Below are 22,813 nucleotides of genomic sequence, written 5' to 3'. Positions count from 1 at the left end.
GAGTCACAACTGATAGTTACAGAGAGTTTTAGATATTAAATATAATAACATTGTTTCTCTTAGTAAAATACATAAAAAGATGATTGAATTTTGATCATTATATCAAACTATTATTTCAAATTATCATTTCAACTTGTAAATTACCATACAATTTCTAATTTTCAGGAAGTAAACAAAGATATGATGAAGATATTCAGAAATAGATACAATAAAAGTTTAAATTTATTGCAACATTTATGTTGGCTTGCAAAAATAAAACATGTATAGTATAATTCTGTAGAATTCAGAGAGATCAGATGTTTGAGCAAAAATGCTGTCATCGTGACATCATCAAAGACAAAATATAATATTAAAAAAGGTAGAGTGAACATTTGCATATTTACAGTGCTACAATAAACGCAACACTTAAGCAACTTGGAGATAAAGTTAGTTTAAGCATGTGTTGTTTACTTTCACATAAGTTAACAGCTTATATAGCATTTATATATAAGGAGTTCCTTCTCTTATAAAGCTTATATATTTTAGAACGGGAGAGATAATAAGGAAGTGCACTGCGAAAGAATTTATGAAGGTTTTTAAAAGGAAAACCTGAAAGCTCTAAAAAATTTGACCACCAGAGTGGGAGAGAGCCAAAGCATAAGAGACTGTTAAAAACTGAGAACAAACTGAGGGTTGATGGGGGGTGGGAGGGAGGGGAGGGTGGGTGATGGGTATTGAGGAGGGCACCTTTTGGGATGAGCACTGGGTGTTGTATGGAAACCAATTTGATAGTAAATTTCATATATTAAAAAATAAAAAAAAAAGAAAGCACACACTGATACCTATAAATTGATCATGCAAAACAAACAAACAAACAAAAATAAAAATAAATAAATTTGGGTGAAACTTATTGTGCAGCAATAAAAAAAAAAAAAAAAAATTTGACCACCAAAGTACTCAGTGAAGAACTCATAGATACATGGACTGCTAGATATGGAAGTGACCTTATTGACAATTCTGAGGCAGCTTCTTTATTTAACACATAAAATAACTGAAGAGCAGGGTGACTGAGTGATTTACCGAATGTTCCAGGCAATTCGATGTTGGCGACTGCCCGAAGCATAGTGTCCCTCTTCTTGGTACTCACTCAAATTAAGGAAATGAGCTACAGTGTTTAGAAATGTTTACAGCTCACCTAGTAATGAAAAAAATAAGCTTGAAAGCCAAGAAGCAGCGTTTTGGGATTGTTGTGTAGAAGCACATACTAAGTACATAGCTCTTTGATTTCTTGCTGTATGTCAGGCATTATTTTAAGTAGTCTACAGGAATTCTGTATCTTAATCCTCACAATAATGCCATGACTTCGATACTTTTCTTCTCCCTATTTTACATGTTAGGACAATAAAGCAAAGACACTTATCCAGGTGAAGCACTGGAACAGTGAGTCTGGTATTGCTACCTTACCTGTGGAGTCAGTCCCATTATACACTGCAAATAGTTAACCACATCTAGATTATATGCTTAACATTTCAAAATGAATAGTCTCTAAATTGTTTTAAGAAATTTGAAATAGACCCTAGTGAAATTTTAAATTTCATCTAAAGATGAAAATAAAACTGGTAATTTTATTTCTGATTTTATGTAATAGCATAAAATGATGACATAGCATTGAAAATCCTGGGATATTTGTTTTTTCACCTTTAAGCCCTACATCTTAAACCCTATATCTAAAAGTCTCCTTTTGGGGATGCAGCAAGGAATAAAGGCAAGATCCCTGCCCTTTTGTACATATGTATTCTAGTATAGTACACACATAAACAAAATAATTTATTTTAGTTTTAAGAAGAAAATAAGATGTGCTGGAGAGTAGTTGAGAGATTACTTCAGATTATAATAAGTAAAGATTTTGTGGTATTTTTTGAATTATTATAAATAAGTCACTGAACTCTCATTAGCTACAGAAAATAACAAAAAAAAAACCCTTATTTCTATTTAAAAATTTTTTAAATGTTGTTTATTTATTCTTGAGAGAGAAAGAGAGAGAGAGAGAGAGAGAGAGAGCGAGCATGAGTGGGGGAGGGGCAGAGTGAGAGAGGGACACAGATTTGGAAGCAGGCTCCAGGCTCTGAGCTGTCAGCACAGAGCCTGATGTGGGGCTTGAACTCACAAGCCATGAGATATGACCTGAGCCAAAGTTGGACACTTTACCAACCAAGCCACCCAGGCACCCTCCCCTCCAAAAAAGCTTATTTCTAACATCATAATAATTGTCATTTACTATGTTTCAGTAAGCATGCTTTATCATCAGTGTTTACATGAATCATCATATGAATATTAGTAAAATATATTTTAATATTTGGATAATATTTAGAAATGTACTTAGAAATATAGAGCCTTCTGGGACGCCTGGGTGGCTTAGTCAGTTAAGTGTCCAACTTAGGCTCGGGTCATGATCTCGTGGTTCGTGGGTTCCAGCCCCGTGTCGGGCTCTGTGCTGACAGCTCAGAGCCTAGAGCCTGCTTCAGATTCTGTGTCTTCCTCTCTCTCTGCCCCTCTTCCACTCGTGCTCTCTCTCTCTCTCCCTCTCTCTCTCAAAAATAAATAAACATAATTTTTTAAATAAAAGAAATAAACTTCTAAATATATGGGATGCTTAATAATGTAGAATAATGAAAAAGATATAGACAGCAACATATATAGAATGATGGACAATATGTTCTTTAACTTGTACAGAAATAATCAGAAATAATAATTTGGCTTTAACTTTATTAAAAGTTACAGTTTTTTATAATTGTAGATGTTACAAAGGAGAAATATATGGGAAAACAAGTATGAAAAATACTTAAATTGCAAGCCTAGGTGAATAATAATGAAATAAAACCCCACAGGAAATAGAAAGTAAATTGAATTTGCCAATGAACATTTATATCAATTAGCTGCCCACCTGCCTCTCATAAATGTAACAGTACTAGGAAAAGATCAAAAAAGATCAAGAAATGTTTCTCATAAAAGTTTATGGAGCAAATCACTATAATATCCAAGCATGTATTTTATTGCCAAATTCATCCAAGTCTTGGGAAGCTCCCCTAGTGGGTGCCTTCATAAAAGGAGGGGGTGGAAACTTGCTTCAGAGTACAGGGTTTCTATTATTTAGGCTGCCAATTAAATATGATGGGATGGAATGCAAAAGTTCATTTTAAAGTGAGCAACTCCATAGTAAATTGTTGAAATATTTGTGACAATTCAGGTTACCTAAAAATATGCAGTAAGTGAGAGACTGCTAAAGATAGAGAACAAGCCGAGAGATAATGGGTGGGGGGATGGGCTAGATGGGTGATGAGTACTAAGGAGGGCACTTGTGTTGAGCACTGGGTATTGTATGTAAGTGACACATCACTGAATTCTACTCCTGAAATGAATATTGTACTGTATGTTAACAGATTAGAATTTAAATAAAAATTTGAAAAGAAAAAACAATAAAAAAATAAATTTAAAAATATGTGATAAGCACATGTATGTCATTCCCTATCTCACATGTGCTAGGTAAATGTAAAATTAAATTGAGTAAGTGATGCTATTGCAAAGCCGGTACTTTAGAACCACTTTTAAGAAGTACTGGGAGTCTCTTAATTGCAGAAAATGGGACTTTTAAAAGATTCTATTTTGGAAATTTTGCACATAATTGTTAGTTAGAAACATATGTTCTTGTTTGTCCAGGCAGGAAGTTAAGATGAGTGGTGGGGAACAGAAAAGGGAGGGAGGTTTCATTATTTGACCTTTTGCATCTTTTTAAAACCTATGCACAATTTAAATTAATTGCCTGGTTTTAATGAAATTAAAATTACAAAAAGAGACAAACATTCTGCATTTTTTTTTTGTTTTCTGATATAATATGGAAGCATTTGGCATAAGTAGAATTTACTGCAGTTCAAATCAACTCTTTATTTTTGTTACATATTTAAAACTAATATGTTTCTAATCTCTCAGAGGTGGCGATGATTATAATTCACACTGGGGAAAAGATAGGGTTCTAATCTAAGTTATTTAATAAGAGGACGTGAATAGCTATTCTTTTATTTGACATTCTTTAATTGTGCACTATTGCCGTAAGTACCATTAATTAATAAAAATGAAGATTGTTCTAGTGCCAGAAGTGTATATATCCTTCCTAACTAGGAAAATCAGATAAATATTTCTTTTAAAATTTAAAATAGTAAAAAGCAATATTGTCCTTTCCCCACAATTATTTAATGTGTTCATTTATCATTCATTTATATATTTCCACATTTTAAAATAACAAGGTTTAAACTGAACACAACTGGAGATATTTTAACTTTTTGGCATTTGCACATAACCTTGCTTTTGTTTGAATGGCTAACGACAATTTTATCAAAATTAAGCACTCTAGGCATTAAATATTATATTTAATTTGCTAACTGAGAGAACTAAAGCATTTAAAAAAATAATCTCAAACATCTAGAAGTGTGTCTTCTATTCCAGTGCTAGGAGAATATTTTGTCACTTATTTTGTTTCTCAAGTCAGCAAAGGCTATTATGAGGCTGCCCATAATTTGTGATTAATCCGGGGGACTAGTAGTGTCATGGCATCTCTAGAATTATGCTGTAATGCAATTTCTGCACTTGTCTCCGCTTGTGAAAATGAGGTCCTCTGCCTCATAAAGCATGCTTGAGGGTCTCGAGTGGAGGAGAGAATTGAGAGGAACGTTGGATACTTGCCCTTTATAATTTTTTATCTACGTAGATTGAAAACACATATTTCTTATTGCTGCTAGCATTTACTTCCAATACTCTTAACTTTTAAGGTTTAAGTACGCATAGGAGTTATTGTAGACTGCCATACTTTCTAGATAAGAAGTGGTACATGTAGCTGAAAAATTATACTGACAATGCGTAGTCGTGGAGTGTTTCTTTTTAGACTTGTTCCACTTTGATTTACTGCTCCCTATGTGACTCCTTTAGATCAGTTGCTCTGAGAGGACCCATGGGTAATGAAAAGTTTAAGTTCATTGCGAATTCTCTGAACAAAGACTTAAAAGCTGAGATGTTGACATAGTGGCACAGCATGTGGTATCTATTTCTCGATGCCATAATAAAGTTGTGAAAGGTCAGGTGAGACAGGTCCCATAATGTCAACCTTTCGCATCAAATGAATTATATATTTATAGAAAAAAAAATCTTTTTCTGAGTTTACTTTGTGAAACTGCCTCAAATGGAAGTGCCTTACAATTTATAGGTACATCGTTGATTTTTGCAGTTGCACGTGGGTGAGCACCTCATATTTCTAACATGTTTGTTTCTGAAAGGGTACTACACGTGTGTGGAAGTCATCTTCACCCTGAGGAGACAGGTCGGGTTTTACATGATGGGTGTCTACGCCCCTACCCTGCTGATAGTGGTTCTCTCCTGGCTTTCCTTCTGGATCAACCCGGACGCAAGTGCTGCCAGAGTGCCCCTGGGTAAAGCGTTCTGTGCTTCTCTCTCAATGTCTGATGTGGGTTATGTCCTTGCCTAACTGTGTAATCAACTATTTTCAAACAGAACTGTAGAATTGAAGGCAACCTTTTTCTTTTCTTTTTTTAGACTTCCTTCAAAACTTGACATTGCACTGTATTTTCTCAGTGTTTATGCAGTCAATAATTAAACTAAGTTTTTTTCTTCTTTCATGTCTTTGGGTATTTTAAACAGCTGATCTGTCTAACTTTGACTCTTGTGAAATAATTATTAAGAAGTGATTTCCACAGGTAACTAAAGTCTAAAAGCCGCAATAGTGCCAGACTTAAAAACAAAACTATATTGATGGGAATCTTTCTCAGTGATATTTTATACTATCTCATGCTCTTCACTGGGGAATGACTTTGCATAATTTTCTTTTTTTTTAAGTTTTTTTTAATGTTTATTTTTGAGAGACAGAGAGACAGAGACAGAGAAGCAGAGAGAGAGGGAGACACACAATCTGAAGCAGGCTCCAGGCTCTGAGCTGTCAGCACAAAGCCTGATGTGGGGCTCGAACCCATGAAACATGAGATCATGACCTGAGCTGACGTTGGACACTTAACCAACTGAGCCACCCAGGCGCCCCATCTTTGCATCATTTTCTTAAACATTGGATATTGTGTGCTGTATCATCAGGAGTGGCTAGGGAGAAGAAGAGCTGGTTATCTATGCTCTCTTATTTGTTATTGTTAATGCTCTGTCACATAGAAACATCATTAGCCAGTCTTAAAATTGTGTCTGTATAGGGGTGAAAAAGTCTTTGCTTTGTGAAGTAATCAAGAGCCCTTCTAGTGGGTGAAGTGAATAATCTTGAAAATAAGGATTTTGTTACAACAAATTTTGATTGTTTGGAATGTTTTAAAATGTTTCATTACCTTGTGTGTGTGTGTGTGTGTGTGTGTGTGTGTGTGCGCGCGCGCGTGTGTGTGTATTCTCGGACTTTCACCTGGAACTTATATAGGTAGGGCTGTGGTATATCTGACCTCTTGGTGACTGATTGCTTGCAGCATTTTATTTTTTATTTCCATCAAAAAGGCTTTGTGCAAATCTCCCCCCAGACTTGTTAGGGGAATTAAATGAAATACAGATTTTAAAGAGTAGAAAACCAGGAAAGAAGCAATGAAAATGACAGTTTTACTTGAATAAGACATTTGGTGATTTACATTTAATAAAAGCCACAGAGACCAAATCTACATCTTAATGACCAAAAATGTAGGAGATTTCATCCTAATGGTTATGTATGTATAATGAAGACAATGGCAACTCATAGATTAATTCATTTAGGGGATGAGAATTAACTATGTAGTATGTTGTACTGAGAATAAAACTACTGGAAAACTAGATTTGTATTCTTAGACTTGTCAAAAATATCATGCATTTCCCCCAAGTAGTCAATTTTTTGCTTATTAAAAATATCTTACTCTTATGCACCGATATAAATTGAAATGTCAGACTTTCAAGAGTACTCTGGAGACACTTAAATCCCTGATATGTCCTTGAAGGATTTTTCTCTGTAAATCCCCATCTATTGCAGGAGTTCTGACATAAGGTCCCTGAGCTGTCCACTTAACGTCCAGTAGACCTGTTGTATGGAGCAGAAGTATTTCATGGTTGAAAGTCAGTCCCTAGAGTTCAACTTGGATTTCAATTCCTGCTCTCTGTCTAAATTGTGACAATTTAGATAACAAACAGATCTAACCTCTTTAAACATACTCTGTTGAAATGTCAATAGGGATCAAAAAATACTCAAGGGGTTGGTTACTTGGAGAACTGAAAATATGAGTGTAAAGTGCTTATTACACATTCAGGAGTTAATAATATGCCACATGTATACATTACTTTACACTTTGTAAAGGACTTTTGCACTCTTGATTCATTCAGCAAGTATTTAGTGTGTGCCAACTGTGTACTAAGCAATATTCAAGAAGATGGGCACATAGCTAACAAAGTAAATAGCTAAGAGATAGTTAATAAAATAGATTAAACAAAAGAAAACCTCTAAGCCTCAATGAGTATGTATTTTTTTTGGAAAGAAACAGACATCAAATAAGTACAATATATGATATATAAGACAGTGACGTATAACTTCCAGTTATAAAACAAGTCATGGAAATGGAAAGTACAAAATAGGGGATATAGTCAATTATATTGTAATAACAGGGTGTGGTGACAGATGATGACTGTACGTAATTATGGTGAGCACTGGGCAGTGTATAGAATTGCTGAATCACTCTGTTGTACACTTGGAACCAATATAACATTGTATGTCAACTACACTAAAATTAAAAAAAAAAAAAAAATCCTAATGTCCGGGAATGTAGAAAGATAGTGACCTAAGGACAGAGAGTTCAGGGACAGCAGCCTGCTTGTAGGGAACTGTTGAAAGAGAAGTGATATTGGGTAAAGATGTGATGGAGGTAAAGAAATAAATCACGGTGGATATCTAGGAAAGAATGGGCTGGGTTAGTGATCATCAAGGCCAGCATTCCTATGGCAGGAGCATGTGTGGAGTACTTTGGGAACACCAAGAAAGCCAGTGTGGCTGGATCAGAACGAGTGAAAGGGTGATGTCAGAAAGACAGCAAAAGGGAGGAGACTGTGTAATATGTCCTAAGGCATTCTGATTATTTTGGCTTTTATTCAAAGTGAAATGGGAAGCCCTTGAGGGCTTTTCCCGCAGGATGTGCTTTAAATTTTAACAGATCTCAGGGCACCTGGGTGGCTCATTCAGTTGAGCATCAGACTTGATTTCAGCTCAGGTCATGATCCCAGGGTCGTGGGATTGAGCTCCCCCATGTCAGGCTCTGCACTGAGCATGGAGCTTGCTTGAAATTCTCTCTGCCTCCCCCCAAATCAATAAATAAAAATAAGAAAATAAATAAATTTTAACAAATTCTCCTTGCCTCTTTGTTTAGAACCCACTAAAATGGGGCATGGGTGGGAGCAAGGAAATCAGTTAAGAAGCTATTTTAGGGGCACCTGGGTGGCTCCGTCGGTTGGGAGTCCAACTTCAGCTCAGGTCATGATCTCACGGTCCGTGAGTTCGAACCCCGCGTCGGGCTCTGTGCTGACAGCTCGGAGCCTGGAGCCTGTTTCAGATTCTGTGTCTCCCTCTCTCTCTGACCCTCCCCCATTCATGCTCTGTCTCTCTCTGTCTCAAAAATAAATAAACGTTAAAAAAAATAAAAAAAAAAGAAGCTATTTTAATAATCTAAGTGAAATGATCACGGTATGAGCCAGAGGGTAGAGATGCTCATAATAGATGATGGATATGGTAGAGATAAAGAGATGTGTAGATGTGTTGTATGTAGGATTTAAGAAAGTAGAATCGAAGCTGACTTCAAAGGGTTTTTGGTCTTGTATTTGTTTTTTGTTTGTCTGTTTGAGAAACCAGAGGGATGAAATTACCACTTAGTGACATGGGAAAAGCTGCATGTAAAAGAGGTTTGAGAAGGTGGGAAGATGAGGAGCTTGGTTTTGGACATGTTAAGTTTGAGATCTCTTTTAGGTAGAGATATCAGATAGTTGGCTATACAAGTATGGAGTTTTTAAGAGAGATCAAGCCTGGAGGTAAGAACTTTAGATTTGTAAGAACATAGATGGTCTTTAACGTGAGGAGACTGGAGTGCAGGTGGACGTATAAAGGTTAAACCCTTGAGACTGAGAAGATGAGCAACAACCAGTATGATGTAGTTTCCTAGGAGCCAAACGGGGAAAGCATTTCTAGGTTAAAGGAGTGCTCAGTCAAGCTGCTTGCCAATCAAGTAAGTTTGGGGCTAACTATTGTCATTGGATTCATTAACCTGGAGAAGTCACTGGTGTCCATGATAAGAACAGTTTCTGTAGAGTGAACAGAGGAAAGCTTGACTGGAGTGACTTCAGGAGAGAATGGTGGCATCTGGGGAGGAACTAGAGGCATCCAGTAGAAACAACACGCTGGAGATTGTCAGCTGTAAAAAGAAAAGGAGAATGGGGAAATAGCTGGGGTGGGAATAGGAGTTGAGAGGGTTTCTGGTTTTTGTTTTGAAGACGGACAAAAATCTTAGCATGTTTATATTTAGAGGAAAACAACCAATAACAAAGGAAAAAATGAGAGATGGAAGAAGTGCAGGAGCAGAATTTGAGAAGTGAAAGGGGATGAGATCAGGTAGACAGATTGGCCTTTTCGAGGACAAAGTGGATTGGTCCCAGGGATCAGCAAACTCTTCCTGTGAAGGGCCAGATAGTAAATACTCTATGTTTGTGGGCCATATGGTTTTTGGTGCAACTCCTAAATCTGTTGTAGCATTAAAGGCAGCCTTAGACAATACATAATTGAATGGGTGTCCTATGCATCAGTTTACTAATCCTTGGTCTTCAATATCAGGAGGGAAGGCAGAGTATATAGGTATAGACAGAGATAGGTAAGTAGATATGGTAGTGGGGGCTTGTGAATGATTTTGTTTTCTCAGTAAAATAGGAAGAAAGGTCACGAGTTGCAAGTGAGGTAGGATAGACTGTTGTGAGTTTGAAGAGAGAAGGTAGTGAATGGACAAGGGAAATATACAATGCTTGCTGTGATTATGGGCTTCCTGAGGTTAGTGATTATAAATTTCAACTAAGATCATTCAGTATGTTGGGATGATTATCTCTAGCCACACCCACTAAAAGAAAACTAGAGGATAGGAATATATTTATGTTTGTGAGATGTATCCATGTTGTTGCTCATGTTTATATTTGACTCCATATAATTGTTGGGCAGTATTTCATAGTTTATTTTTCCACTCCACAGTTGATGGACATTTAGATCATTTCCAGGTTTGGGTTATTATAAATAACCCAAATGTTGCTTTCAATAATTGTGTACAAGTCTCTTTATGGACATATGTTTTTATTACTCTTGGGTAAATACCCAGGAATAAGATTTCTGGATTTTAAAGTAAAACTATGTTTTATACTTTTTGAAAAACTTTCATTTTATTTTTACTAAGTTTTTAATTTCAATTCCAGTATAGTTAATGTACAGTGTTATATTAGTTTCAGATGTACAGTGTAGTGTTTCAACAATTCTATATATTACTCAATGCTCATCATGAGTGTACTCTTTAATCCCCATCACCTGTTTCACCACCCACCCCACCACCTGCCCTCTGGTAACCATCAGTTTTTTCTCTATAGTTAAGAGTCTGTTTCTTGGGTTGCTTTTCTCTCTCTTTCTTTCTCCCCCATTTTGTTTTTTTTCCTTTTGCTCATTTGTTTTGTTTCTTAAATTCCACATATGAGTGAAATAATGTGATGTCTTTCTCTGACTGACTTATTTCACTTAGCATTATACTCTCTATCTCTAGCTCCATCCATGTTGTTGCAAATGATGATTTCATTCTTTTTATGGCTGACTAATATTCCATGGCATGTATATATGTGATATATATATATATGTATAGTATGTTTGTGTGTGTGTGTGTGTGTGTGTATAGAGGTGCATGCATTCCTTTGAATTAGTGTTTTTTAAATTTTGGGGTAAATACTCAGTGGTAGTTCTATTTTTAACTTTTTGAGGAACCTCCATACTCTTTTCCACAGTAGCTGTACCAGTTTGCATTCCCACCAACAATGTACAAGGGTTGTTTTCCCCCACGTTTTCCCTAACACTTATGGTTTCTTGTGTTGTTGATTTTAGCCATGCTGACAGGTGTGAGGTGATATCAAGATACACTTACTTTTATAAAATACTGAGATACTATTTCTCAAAAAGATGGTACCATTTTGCATTCTTACCAGTTGCTTCAAATACTCCCCAACATTTAATTTTCTTACCTCATTGTGGTATTTCTACTGTAATGTTGAATAGAATTGTTGCCAATTGTTTTTCCTGATTCTAGTAGAAATAACAGCCATTCACTATTAAGTGTGATAGTAGCTGTAGATTTTTTGTAGATGTCTTAACTGAATTGAGTAGATTTCCTTTGCTTCCTAGTTGGCTGAGTGTTGTTTTTTTATCACATATGATAAAATTTCATTGAATTTAAATTTGATTGAATTTTGCCAAATTCTTTTTCTGCATATACTTAAATATTTAGATGGGTTTTCTTCTTTATTTTGGTGAATTATATTCATTGATTTCTAGATGTTACATGAGTTGCAAGAATTATTAGCACAAAATATTTTCATAATATTCCCTTATCCTTTTAATGTCTGGCTATTAGTGGTATGTCAGATTTAATTCTTGATATTGTTAAATTGGGAATTCTCTTTTTTCCTGATTATTCTAGCTGAAGGCTTATTTTTTTTTGATATTTTCAAAATATCATAACTATTTCATTTATTTTTTTCTATTTTCCTTTTGGTTGATTTTTAGCTCTTTATTAATTTCTTCTTTTTAATTACTTTGCATTTAATTCGATCTCTCTTTGATGCTTAAAGTGAAAACTCAGATAATTGATTTTAGATCTTTTTTCTTTTTAAACAGGAGCATTTAAAGTTATAAACAGATATATTCTTTCAGTTAAAAATGTTTTCTAATTTACCTTGTGATTTCTTCATTGGCCCATGGATTCTGTTTGATGTCCAAATATTTACTTTTAATAAGTACCTGATAATGATTTTAAATTTATTTAAATGCTTTTTGATTTTGTCAGAGAATATGATTTCAAACTTTTTGTTTATTCAGACATTTTTTTTTATGGCCTAGCCTAACATGTATCTCCTGGTAACCATACCACATTCCCTTGCAAAGTGTATTTGTCACTGTTGGATGTAGTGTTCTGTAAATATCAAGTTGGTTGATAGTACTGTTGAAATCTTTTATGCCTTTTGTCTAGTTATTTTTACAGCTATTGTTGAGAGAGTTGTTAAAAATCTCCAACTATAAGAAACAGGAACCCTCTTGCACTGTTGGTGGGAATGCAAATTGGTGCAGCCACTCTGGAAAGCAGTGTGGAGGTTCCTCAGAAAATTAAAAATAGACCTACCCTATGACCCAGCAATAGCACTGCTAGGAATTTATCCAAGGGATACAGGAGTACTGATGCATAGGGGCACCTGTACCCCAATGTTTATAGCGGCACTCTCAACAATAGCCAAATTATGGAAAGAGCCTAAATGTCCATCAACTGATGAATGGATAAAGAAATTGTGGTTTATATACACAATGGAATACTACGTGGCAATGAGAAAAAATGAAATATGGCCTTTTGTAGCAACATGGATGGAACTGGAGAGTGTGATGCTAAGTGAAATAAGCCATACAGAGAAAGACAGATACCATATGGTTTCACTCTTATGTGGATCCTGAGAAACATAACAGAAACCCATGGGGGAGGGGAAGGAAAAAAAAAAAAAAAAAAAAAAGAGGTTAGAGTGGGAGAGAGCCAAAGCATTAGAGACTGTTAAAAACTGAGAACAAACTGAGGGTTGATGGGGGGTGGGAGGGAGGGCAGGGTGGGAGGGAGGGCAGGGTGGGTGATGGGTATTGAGGAGGGCACCTTTTGGGATGAGCACTGGGTGTTGTATGGAAACCAATTTGACAGTAAATTTCATATATTAAAAAAAAAAAAAAAAATCTCCAACTATATAAAATTATGCTGTAGGTATTTAGAAGCTCTGTTACTAAACATATACATATTTATAATTTTATCTAAAAGAGAAATAATATTACTTTAGTGTACTACTTAATATATCATATTACTTTAATAACAAGATAGTCCATGCAAATGGAAACAAAAAGAAAGCTAGAGAAGCTATACTTATATAAACAAAATACTTTAAATACAGACTGTAATGAGACTAAGAAGGGCATTACACAATGATAAAGAGGTCAATCCAACAAGATGATGTAATATTTACAAATATTTATGCACCCAACATAGAAGAACCTAAATTAATAAAGCAAATATTCCCAGACCTAAAGGAAGAAATAGACAGCAATCCATAATAGTAGGGGACTTTAGTCCCCCCCTCCATTTACACCAATGCATAGATCACTCCAACAGAAAATCAATAAACATCAGTCTTAAATGGCACATTAGAGCATATGTACTTAACAGCTACTTACAGAATATTCAATCTAAGAGCAACAGAATACATATTCTTCTCAAGTGTACATGGAACAATTTTCAAGATAGATCATATGTTAGGCCACAAAACAAGTTTTAATAAATTTAAGAGGATTGAAATCACATCAAGCAGTTTTCCAAACCACAGCAATATGAAACTAGAAATTAATTACACTAAGAAAAATGGAAATTTTGCACGTTTCTGGAGATTAAACAACATACACCTGCACAACCAGAGGATCAAAAATAGAAATCAAAAGAGAAATTAAAAATACCTTGAGACAAATGAAAATGAAAATGTAACATACCAAAATTTATAGATGCAGCAAATGCAGTTTTAAGAGGGAAGTTTATAGTAATAAACGCCTACCTCAGGAAACAAGAGAAGTCTCATATAAACAACCTAACTTTATATCTGAAAGAACTAGGAAAAGAAGAACAAATGAAGCCCAAACTAAGCTGAAGGCAGGAAATAAAAATTATACTAGGAAAAAATGGAGACTAAAAGGCAATAGAAAAGATCAATGAAACTAAGAGCTGACTCTGAAAACATAAACAAAATTGACACACCCTTAATTAGACTCACCAAGAAAAAAAAAGAGCGAAAACTCACATCAATAAAATCAGGAAAGAAAGAGGAGACATTACAACTAATATCAGGGGACACAAAGGATCCCAAGAGACTCCTAGGAATAATTATATACCAACAAATGGACAACCGAGGCAAAATGGATAAATCCCTAGAACTATACAACCTACCAAGCCTGAATCATGATGAAATAGCAAATTTGAACAGATAACAAAAATTACCAGTAAGGAGATTGAATCAGTAATCAGAAACCTCTCAACAAACAAAAGCTCCAGACCAGACACATCACTGGTGAATGCTACCAAACATTAAAGAAGAATTAATATCATTTTTTTCTCAAACTCTTCCAAAAAATAGAAGAAGGAAGAACTCCTCTAAACATATTTTGCAAGGTCAGCATTACTCTGATACCAAAATCAGACAAGAATACCACACAAAAAAATAAAATTACAGGCCAATATCCCTGATCAATATACCTGCAGAAATCCTCAACAAAATATTAGCAGACCTGTTTCAAAAATACATTAAAAAGATCATACACAATGACCAAGTGGAATTTATTCCAGGGATACAAGAATGGTTCAACATCTGTAAATCAATAGTGTGATATACCACATTAACAAAATGAATGATAAAACTCCTATTATTATCTCAATAGATGCAGAAAAAGCGTTTGATAGATTTAACATCCACTTATAATAAAAATCTCATAAGAAAGTGGATACAGAGAGAATGTACCTCAACATAATAAAAGCCATATGTGACAAGCCCACAGCCAACATTATACCCAACAGTACTCTAAGATCAGAAACAAGACAAGGATGGCCACTCTTGCTATTTTTATTTAACATAAACATATTTATTTAACATTTTTATTTAACATAGTATTGGAAGTACTAGTCAGAGTCATTAGGCAAGAAAAAGAAATAAAAATCATCCAAAATGGAAAGGAAGAAGTAAAACTGTCATTATTTGTAGATGACATATTATATTCAGAAAACTGTAAAGACTCTATCAAAATACTGCTAGAACTAATAAGTGAATTCAGTGAAGTTTCAATATAGTCTGTTGTTTCTTTACACTAATTATGAACTATCAGAGAGATTAAGAAAGCAATCCTATTTACAATTGCATTAAAAGCATAAAATAGGAATAAATTTAACCAGGAATGTGAAAGAGCTATATGAAAACTGTAAGTCATTAATGAAGTAAATTGAAGACAGTGCAGATAAAGGAAAAATATATTCCATACCCATGGATTGGAAGATTAATATTGTTAAAATGTCTATACTACTCCAAGCAATATGCGAATTCAGTGGAATATCTATCAAGATTACAATAGTATTTTTCACAGAAATAGAATAATCCTAAAATTTTTGTGTGGACACTAAAGATCCCAAATCTTGAGAAAGCAAAGCAAAGGTGGAGGCAGTATTTCAAACTATACTACAAAGCTGTAGCAATTAGAACAGTGTGGTAAAAAAGAGACACATAGTTCAGTGAAACAATAGGGACCTCAGAAATAAACCCATATATATATATATATATATATATATATGTCAATTTATGACAGGTGAGCCAAGAATGTATAATTGGAAAAGGGCAGTCTCTTCAATAGTGTTTGGAAAATCGGACAATCACCTGCCAAAGAATGAAACTGAACCATTATCTTATACCCTACACAAAAATTAACTCAAAGGGGATTAAAGACTTGAATATAAGACTTGAAACCATAAATCTCCTGGAAAAAAACAGGTGATAAGCTCCTTGATATAGATATCTTGATGATTTTAGCAAAAGCAAAAATAAACAAGTGGGACTATACCAAACTAAAAAACTTCTGCACAGCAAAGGAAACCATCAATAAAATGAAAAAATAATCTACTGAATTGAAGAAAGTAATTGCAAATCATATATCTGATAACAGGCTAATATCCAAAATTTACAAAGACTCATATGGCTCAAAAACAAAACAAAAAGAAAAGAAAAAAAGGAGAAAAACCAAAAATAAAAGTCCAGTTAAAAAATGGGCAGCAGACTTGAATAGACAACATCTAATTGGTCAACAAACACATGAAAAGATGCTAAACATTCTCCCAATCTCATTTGAATTTACCTTTTCCATTGTTAACAAACGTGAAAGCTCCCTCTATGAATTTTAGGTACAGACTTTTGTCTATAGCTCTTTCTCTGAGTATGGAAGTAATTATTGAAGCAACTTTTTGTAATACTCTTAAGTAAATAATGCATAACACTCCATTTCTCTGGTACATATAGTACTTGAATTGTTGCTAAAAGGGAATTTTTTAAAAAGGGAGTTTTTTTAACACGTAACTTTCAGTTGAAGTGTAAACAGATTAATAATTTAGGTTACAAGGCAGACCTCTAGCAGACCATGTATGCACACATTCTTTCTTATACTCTGATCATCTAGGACAGTGTTCAGGGATTATAAGGACCTCTTACAGAAATGTCAAAAAGGTTTTTTGGATTCTCACATGATATTAATAATAGCTTTCTTTTTCATATCCTTAGAGTAAAATGTTATGAAATGATAACGTGTTAATATAATTTAGTAGTACTTCTAAATTAATTTCCATCTTATTAATCACAATTCCCCATGTATGAATTTGATAGTTTATTGCAGTATGAGATAAAAATTATTTGTAGTTGAGACAGGTATGTAAACACTTGCAGTTTACTCCTTGACCTCTACTGGTTCATGACATTTGTTATTACATTAGCATTATACTCTCTAGCACCATCCTTCTTGCTGCAAATGGCAAGATTGGCATTGTTTTATGGCTGAGTAAAGTTACATTGTATGTATATCCACTTCATCTTTAACGATTCATCTATCATTGGACACCTGGTAGCCTTTCGTATCTTGGCTATTGTAAATAATGCTGCAATAAACATAGGGATGCATATATCTTTTCAAATTAGAGTTTTTATTTTCTTTGGGTAGATGCCCAGTAGTGAAATTTCTTTTGATTGGTTTATAAATTATTAAAATTCAGACAAAATTTCACTATGCATTATTTAACAGTGAAGTAATTTTATTTGAAGACTATGTTAAGTGAATGGTACAATACTTGTCCAAAGAAATATTATTTGCTCAGATTTCTTATTTTAGGATTAAAAAAGCAAATGGATATTTTCTAATTTTAATATGATTTCCTGAAGAGAAGGCATACAGTGATGTTCACATTTTTCTCCATTTCTATTCTTTCATCTCTGAAATGATAAAAATCTTAATAGAATTGACCATCATGGTTTCTAACTTAATATCTGGAATTATAAATGCCTCCCTCCTCTCCCCAGAAAACCCTTAATGCCATATTCTTCCTTTAAAAGGACAGTCGCTTCTCTGTTTCTTTGGTCTCCTTTCTTTCACATTCCAGCATCTTTTCCTCACAAGGTTTTCTGCAATTTCAAAATGACCTCCATCTGAATAATATTGGCTAATCTTTTCTTTTACAACATTCTCAAGTGTATCATGCTTTTGTCATGGTCATCGGTTTTATGCTTCTTGGCCTTTCTCTAACCCACCTCAATGTTTTCATACCAAAGTTATTTCTTTCCTACGTCTCCTCTTCCCATCTTTCATGGGTATTCTTCCAGTTATTCCATTCTTTAAAGCTTTGTCTCAATCTTTTCCTTCTTCCTTTAATCAGTAACCAAGTCTTTTAAAATGTCTTGTCAAAATCCTTTTGCATCAGTTCTGTGCTTTGTTTCTGCAGCTACTATTTTTTCCTTTCTTAGTCTGTTGTATATATCCCTACCAGAATAATGTTACTCAGCATTCTTTTGGTAATGTCATTTCTCTTCCCCAAATTTAAAGTTTCTTAATATTTTCTACCAGGTATGGCAAATTCATTATAGGGCTTTCAGGACCCTTAAAGTCTGCCATTACTCTCCCATTTTCTCATGAAGTTTCTGATATATCAGGAAATTTTCAGGTATACTACTGAGTTTACAACAGTTTGTTATATCTATCCTGTGTTATTGATGAAAGTGAAATGTTGAAATGCTATGGAAACACAGAGAATGGTGTGTCAATATATTCTATTTCAAGGAATTAAGTAAGGTTGTTTTTGATTGCTAGATTGACATATAGCATTTGATTAAAAATAGAAAAATTGACTTGGAAATATGACTTGTTAAATTAACGCCCATAGGTATAACTAATTGCAGTTTCGGGCAACAAGTGATAAGATCTTGGTTTTTATGTTAGTTTCCACTTCCAGGTTAGAAACATTAAGACCTATATTAACTTTTAAGATGTAGTCTATTAATTAGTTCTTAGTTTTCCTCAGGACCAAGGGTAATTAATATAACTGTCAAGTCTTTACATTCTAAGTAATATTGTTTCTATCTGCAGAAGTTACTATATTTTGCTAGAAACCTTTCTTTCTAGTAGAGAATCTCATAGCTCTTCAATACTCACAAAAAAAAGAGCCGAACAAACTTGACACCTCTCAGGAGACTTTAAAACAGTGCAACTGATGGAATATATTTTTCAGTGTTTTAACTGATTATTAATACTAATATAGTGCTTACCATACTTCCAAGGCGAGAGACAAGAACACCAAGTATATCTTTGTTAGGTTGACCTATTTGTTAATTCTCTGTGGTGGTCAAATCTAAGAATAAAAAGTGCATTTGGCCCCATAAGTGCATAGCCTAGGCAAACCTGTTTTCTACATTACTTAATGTGAGCCTCCTTTGACATCATAGAAGACTCTTTCTGACACAGGGTGTCACTGGTAGTCAGTGGGAATGTGGCAAGTGCAAAGAAAAGGAGGGATATAAATTATTGCAATTTTCCTTTTGGATTTTACAATTATTTGGCTTAAATTGATATGTAACTAGTTAACCTTCCACAAATGGTTAATACAGATAGCAGAATATTGCTCTTTCCTTGAAAAGCTGAAATCATTTGTTTCCCCTGAAATAATCAGGAATGCTCTATCTTTGTCTTTTCTATTAAATATTTTAAATTGTGAGCCTTATCAGAAAATTGCTTTATATGTTCTATTCTTGTTCAGACTTAGTTGTTCTTGGGGTAAAATGCAGTTCTGTGACTGTCTAAAATAAAGCTGAAAAATGAAATAACTCTAACTAAAGAGCTTTGTGGCTTCCTCCGAGATACTACAAAATAGTTTCAGACATCTTTAATATTTAAACCAGATCTAAATTGTGTTTTTACACGTTGGCTTAAATTTCTATTTACTTTTAAATATTAAATATTTACAAACATCTCCAACTACATTAAATAATACTTGCATGAAAAGTATGTCAATATTATTTTTTCTACTCTTTGAGCTTGAAAGAGATCTGATGAGCATTGGGAGTTAACTGCAGAGGGATATCATCAAAAAGTAATGTTTGCAGAACATTTCACAGGGGTAAGAAGCAACTTTAACTGCTATTTCTATTTCTGTAGGTATCTTCTCAGTACTCAGCTTGGCCTCCGAGTGCACAACCCTTGCTGCTGAACTTCCCAAAGTATCCTACGTGAAGGCCCTTGATGTGTGGCTCATTGCTTGTCTTCTCTTTGGGTTTGCTTCTCTGGTGGAGTATGCTGTCGTGCAGGTGATGTTGAATAACCCCAAACGAGTCGAAGCAGAGAAAGCCAGAATTGCAAAGGCTGAGCAGGCAGATGGAAAAGGTGGAAATGTAAATGCTGCTAAAAAGAATACTGTGAATGGTACAGGGACTCCTGTTCACATTAGCACTTTGCAGGTAAGAATGACACTGGCGAAAGTATTTCCCCCATCCGCTCTGCAGTTCAGGAGAAAGGTACTTTTCTGTGGGTGTGAAGCTTTGATAGAATTGGTGCTCCCTCATTCTTCTCTTACAGATAAAAAGGAACTGAAACACATCGAACCTTTTTGTAAGAGAAATAAAAAATACTTAGGTCAAATACTAATTAATAAAAAGAAATCAACACCTTATCAACTTTCTAGAAGACTTTCCATGGAGTTTAATGAGACGTTTCTTCTTTGATGGGTACCATTGACTGTGGAGATATTGTCAAAGCTACAGACCCTCCTGTTCTTTCTCACCTGATAAGCCTCAAAGGCCAGAGGATTACTGGAAGCACTGACCTTTTGCCCACTTGGTAGATTTAGGGTAGCCCATGCTCTTGATAAAACCCCTTTCCTGTTCCCTATCAAGTTAGAGAGTTCCACACAGAATATGGCCGGCAGGCTACTTACTTACGGGATGCCTGGCCCATGGGAAAACTGTACCGTAGTCAGGGATCTGTCCAGCCCAGTGGTGAGTACTTGCAGCAGAATTGGACCTTGCCTTGTCACTTGATCATTGGTCTAAGAGTAATGGTCAGTGCCTTTAGATTCTGATAAATTCTGGATCAACAGGCTGTTTCATGAATTTAGGATAGGTTTCTACTTACCCCAAAGCTCCCCTGATTGATACCTTCTGTTTGGGATGACCAGTAAACCAGGAGGCTATTGCCATTGAGCTTATTAGCCTGGTACATTCCACAGGAGACTAATAGGTTCACACCATCTTACAACCTTGAAAATCTTGCCTTCTCTGCCTATGTTTTGGCCCAATATTACTCTTTCAGTTTGTTATCTACCATCACACCCCTTACCTAGAATGTTAGACAAGTATGCCAGGTGCATATTTGTAGATATGAAAAGTAAACTATTTTTGTGGTGCTGCCTGAAGCTATATTTTTTAGAAAATTTTAATTTCTTGTAAAGTCATTAAACTCATTTTCTGCATCTACAGCCAAGTCTCTGTAGTGTTAGTTGCTACCTTGTGGGAGGGTTTTTAAGGACTTATGATTCTTTCATACCCTAACTCTCTTTATGATAAATAAAGCTAAACTGTTTGTTAATAAAGAACGATCATGACCTTAGAGAAGTCATACATTTGACATATCTTTTTCCATCCTTTTCCATCCAGCATGTCTAAATCATTATGTTTGAAGTGAGTTTCTGGTCGACAACATATATAGTTGATTTATGACTTTGAACCGCTCCACCACTCTCATGTTTTAATTGGTATGTTTAGATGATATCATTTAATCTAAGTAGTGATATGTTAGGGCTTCATTCTATTGTTTTATGTTTTCTTTTCTGCTTATCCCATTTTTTATCTCCCTCTTTTCTGTTTCTTGCTTTCATGAAGGTTACTTTAAACATTTTCGAGAATGACATTTTGTGAGTTTTCTATATTGTGTTTGAAAGTTGTCTCTTTATCCATCTTGTTTAGTGATTGTCCTAGGTACTAATTATATGTACATAACTTATCAAAGTCTGCTGGTGTCATTATTTTACCAGTTTGTGTGATGTGTAAAAATATCACATCCTTTAATGTCACTTTAACTTTCTATTTATGATAGACTTGTAAATATTTCTGAGAATCTAATTAGAAAGCATTCTACTTTTTATTTCACCATTGAATATACTTTAGGAAACTGCAAGGGAGAAGGAAAGCTTATTGCATTTATGCATATTTTTGCTCACCATGTTCTTTCGTTTACTCTGATATGTCTTTCATTGTTTACTTATAGAGAATTTCCTTTATTCAATATTTTGGGAAGCACTGCTGGTAACAAATTCAGGTAGCATTCCTTCATCTGAGAAAATCTTGATTTCCCCTTTATTTCTGAAGGATATTTTCAATGGGTATAAGATTCTAGGTTGACAATTCTTTTCTTTTAGCATGTAAAAATTATTGTGCCTCCTCCCTCCGTCTGGCTTCCATGGCTCCTGATGAGAACTCCTCTTCATTCATATCGGTTTTCCCCTGAGGGTAAACTCATTTTTGTCTGGCTGCATTCAAGACTTCTTTTCGTCTTTATTATCCTTAAAGTCTGTGTTTTGGTAGGGATTTGTTTGGGTTTATCCTGTTTGGGATTTATTCAGGTTATTTAAAAATGTAGGCTTATGTTTCTTGTCAAATTTGCAGTTTTCGACTGTTATTTTTTTGAGTACCCTTTTCAGACCCACCTTCTTTCTCCCGTCTTTCTGAGCCTCTGATGACGCAACTGTTAAATCCTTTGTTATAGTCCCACAGATCCCTGAGACTCTCTTCATTTTGTCTAGTCAATTTTTTTCGGTTTTGTTCAGATTGGATAATTTCTTTGGTTATATCTTTTAATTCAATGATTCTTTTTTCTGCCCCTTCGATTTTTTCTGATGAGCTTATCCACTGAGATTTATATTTTGCTGAATGTATTTTTCAGTTACAAAATTTCCATTTGGACTTTCTTTTTGCTGAGATTTTGTATTTCTTTGCTCAGGCTTTCTATTTGTCAGTGCTTTCAAACAAATGTTCATAATACTTGATTGAAATTTTTTTTTTTTTTTATCATCCATGTTTTAGAACCTCTCTCAGATGATTCTAACACATTTTTCATTTTGGTGTTGTTATCTACAGACTCTATTTTTTAAAAAATTCAGTTTGAGATCTTCTCCAGTTCTTCACATGATGCATGGTTTTCTGTTGAAACCTGGACATTTTCATAGTTTGTTATGGACTCTGAATCTTATTGAAACTTTCTGTGTTAGATGGCTTTCTCTGGCCCTGTCCTGCTGGGAAAAGGAAGGGTGCTGCTTCAGGACTTCAGTGGAAGTAGAAGTCCAGGGCTTGACACAATGTAGCTGGGGGCTCTTTATTATTGCAGGGTGGGACTGCTAGTTTTTAATTACCCATG

At 34.7% G+C, this 22,813-nt stretch overlaps 1 protein-coding gene and 1 long non-coding RNA gene across 11 annotated transcripts in view; one reads left to right on the top strand and one right to left on the bottom strand.

The window, feature by feature from the left end:
• GLRB (glycine receptor beta) overlaps window positions 1-22,813 on the top strand; it is a 98,639-nt gene that overhangs the window by 64,715 nt on the left and 11,111 nt on the right. For 8 of the 10 annotated variants that reach the window (XR_006216713.1, XR_006216714.1, XM_042983705.1 and 5 more), the window contains 2 exons: window positions 5,304-5,456; window positions 19,565-19,863. Coding sequence is in view for 7 of the 10 variants with exons in the window: in XM_042983705.1 (XP_042839639.1) it covers window positions 5,304-5,456; window positions 19,565-19,863 (452 nt within the window). In the remaining 3 variants the exon portion in view is untranslated. Of the gene's footprint in view, window positions 1-5,303; window positions 5,457-19,564; window positions 19,864-21,057; window positions 21,228-22,813 lie in introns of those variants that run through there. The other 2 variants (XR_006216715.1, XM_042983709.1) reach the window with 2 other exon arrangements.
• Window positions 9,259-18,806, bottom strand: LOC122237935. The gene is made up of 2 exons (XR_006216716.1): window positions 18,679-18,806; window positions 9,259-9,443 (listed from the first exon to the last, which is right to left on the bottom strand). It is a non-coding gene; the product is annotated as an uncharacterized LOC122237935 (long non-coding RNA).

Source organism: Panthera tigris, chromosome B1 (assembly GCF_018350195.1).
Source record: "Panthera tigris isolate Pti1 chromosome B1, P.tigris_Pti1_mat1.1, whole genome shotgun sequence".
Taxonomy (NCBI): domain Eukaryota; kingdom Metazoa; phylum Chordata; class Mammalia; order Carnivora; family Felidae; genus Panthera; species Panthera tigris.
This window is presented reverse-complemented; position numbering and strand designations above follow the sequence as displayed.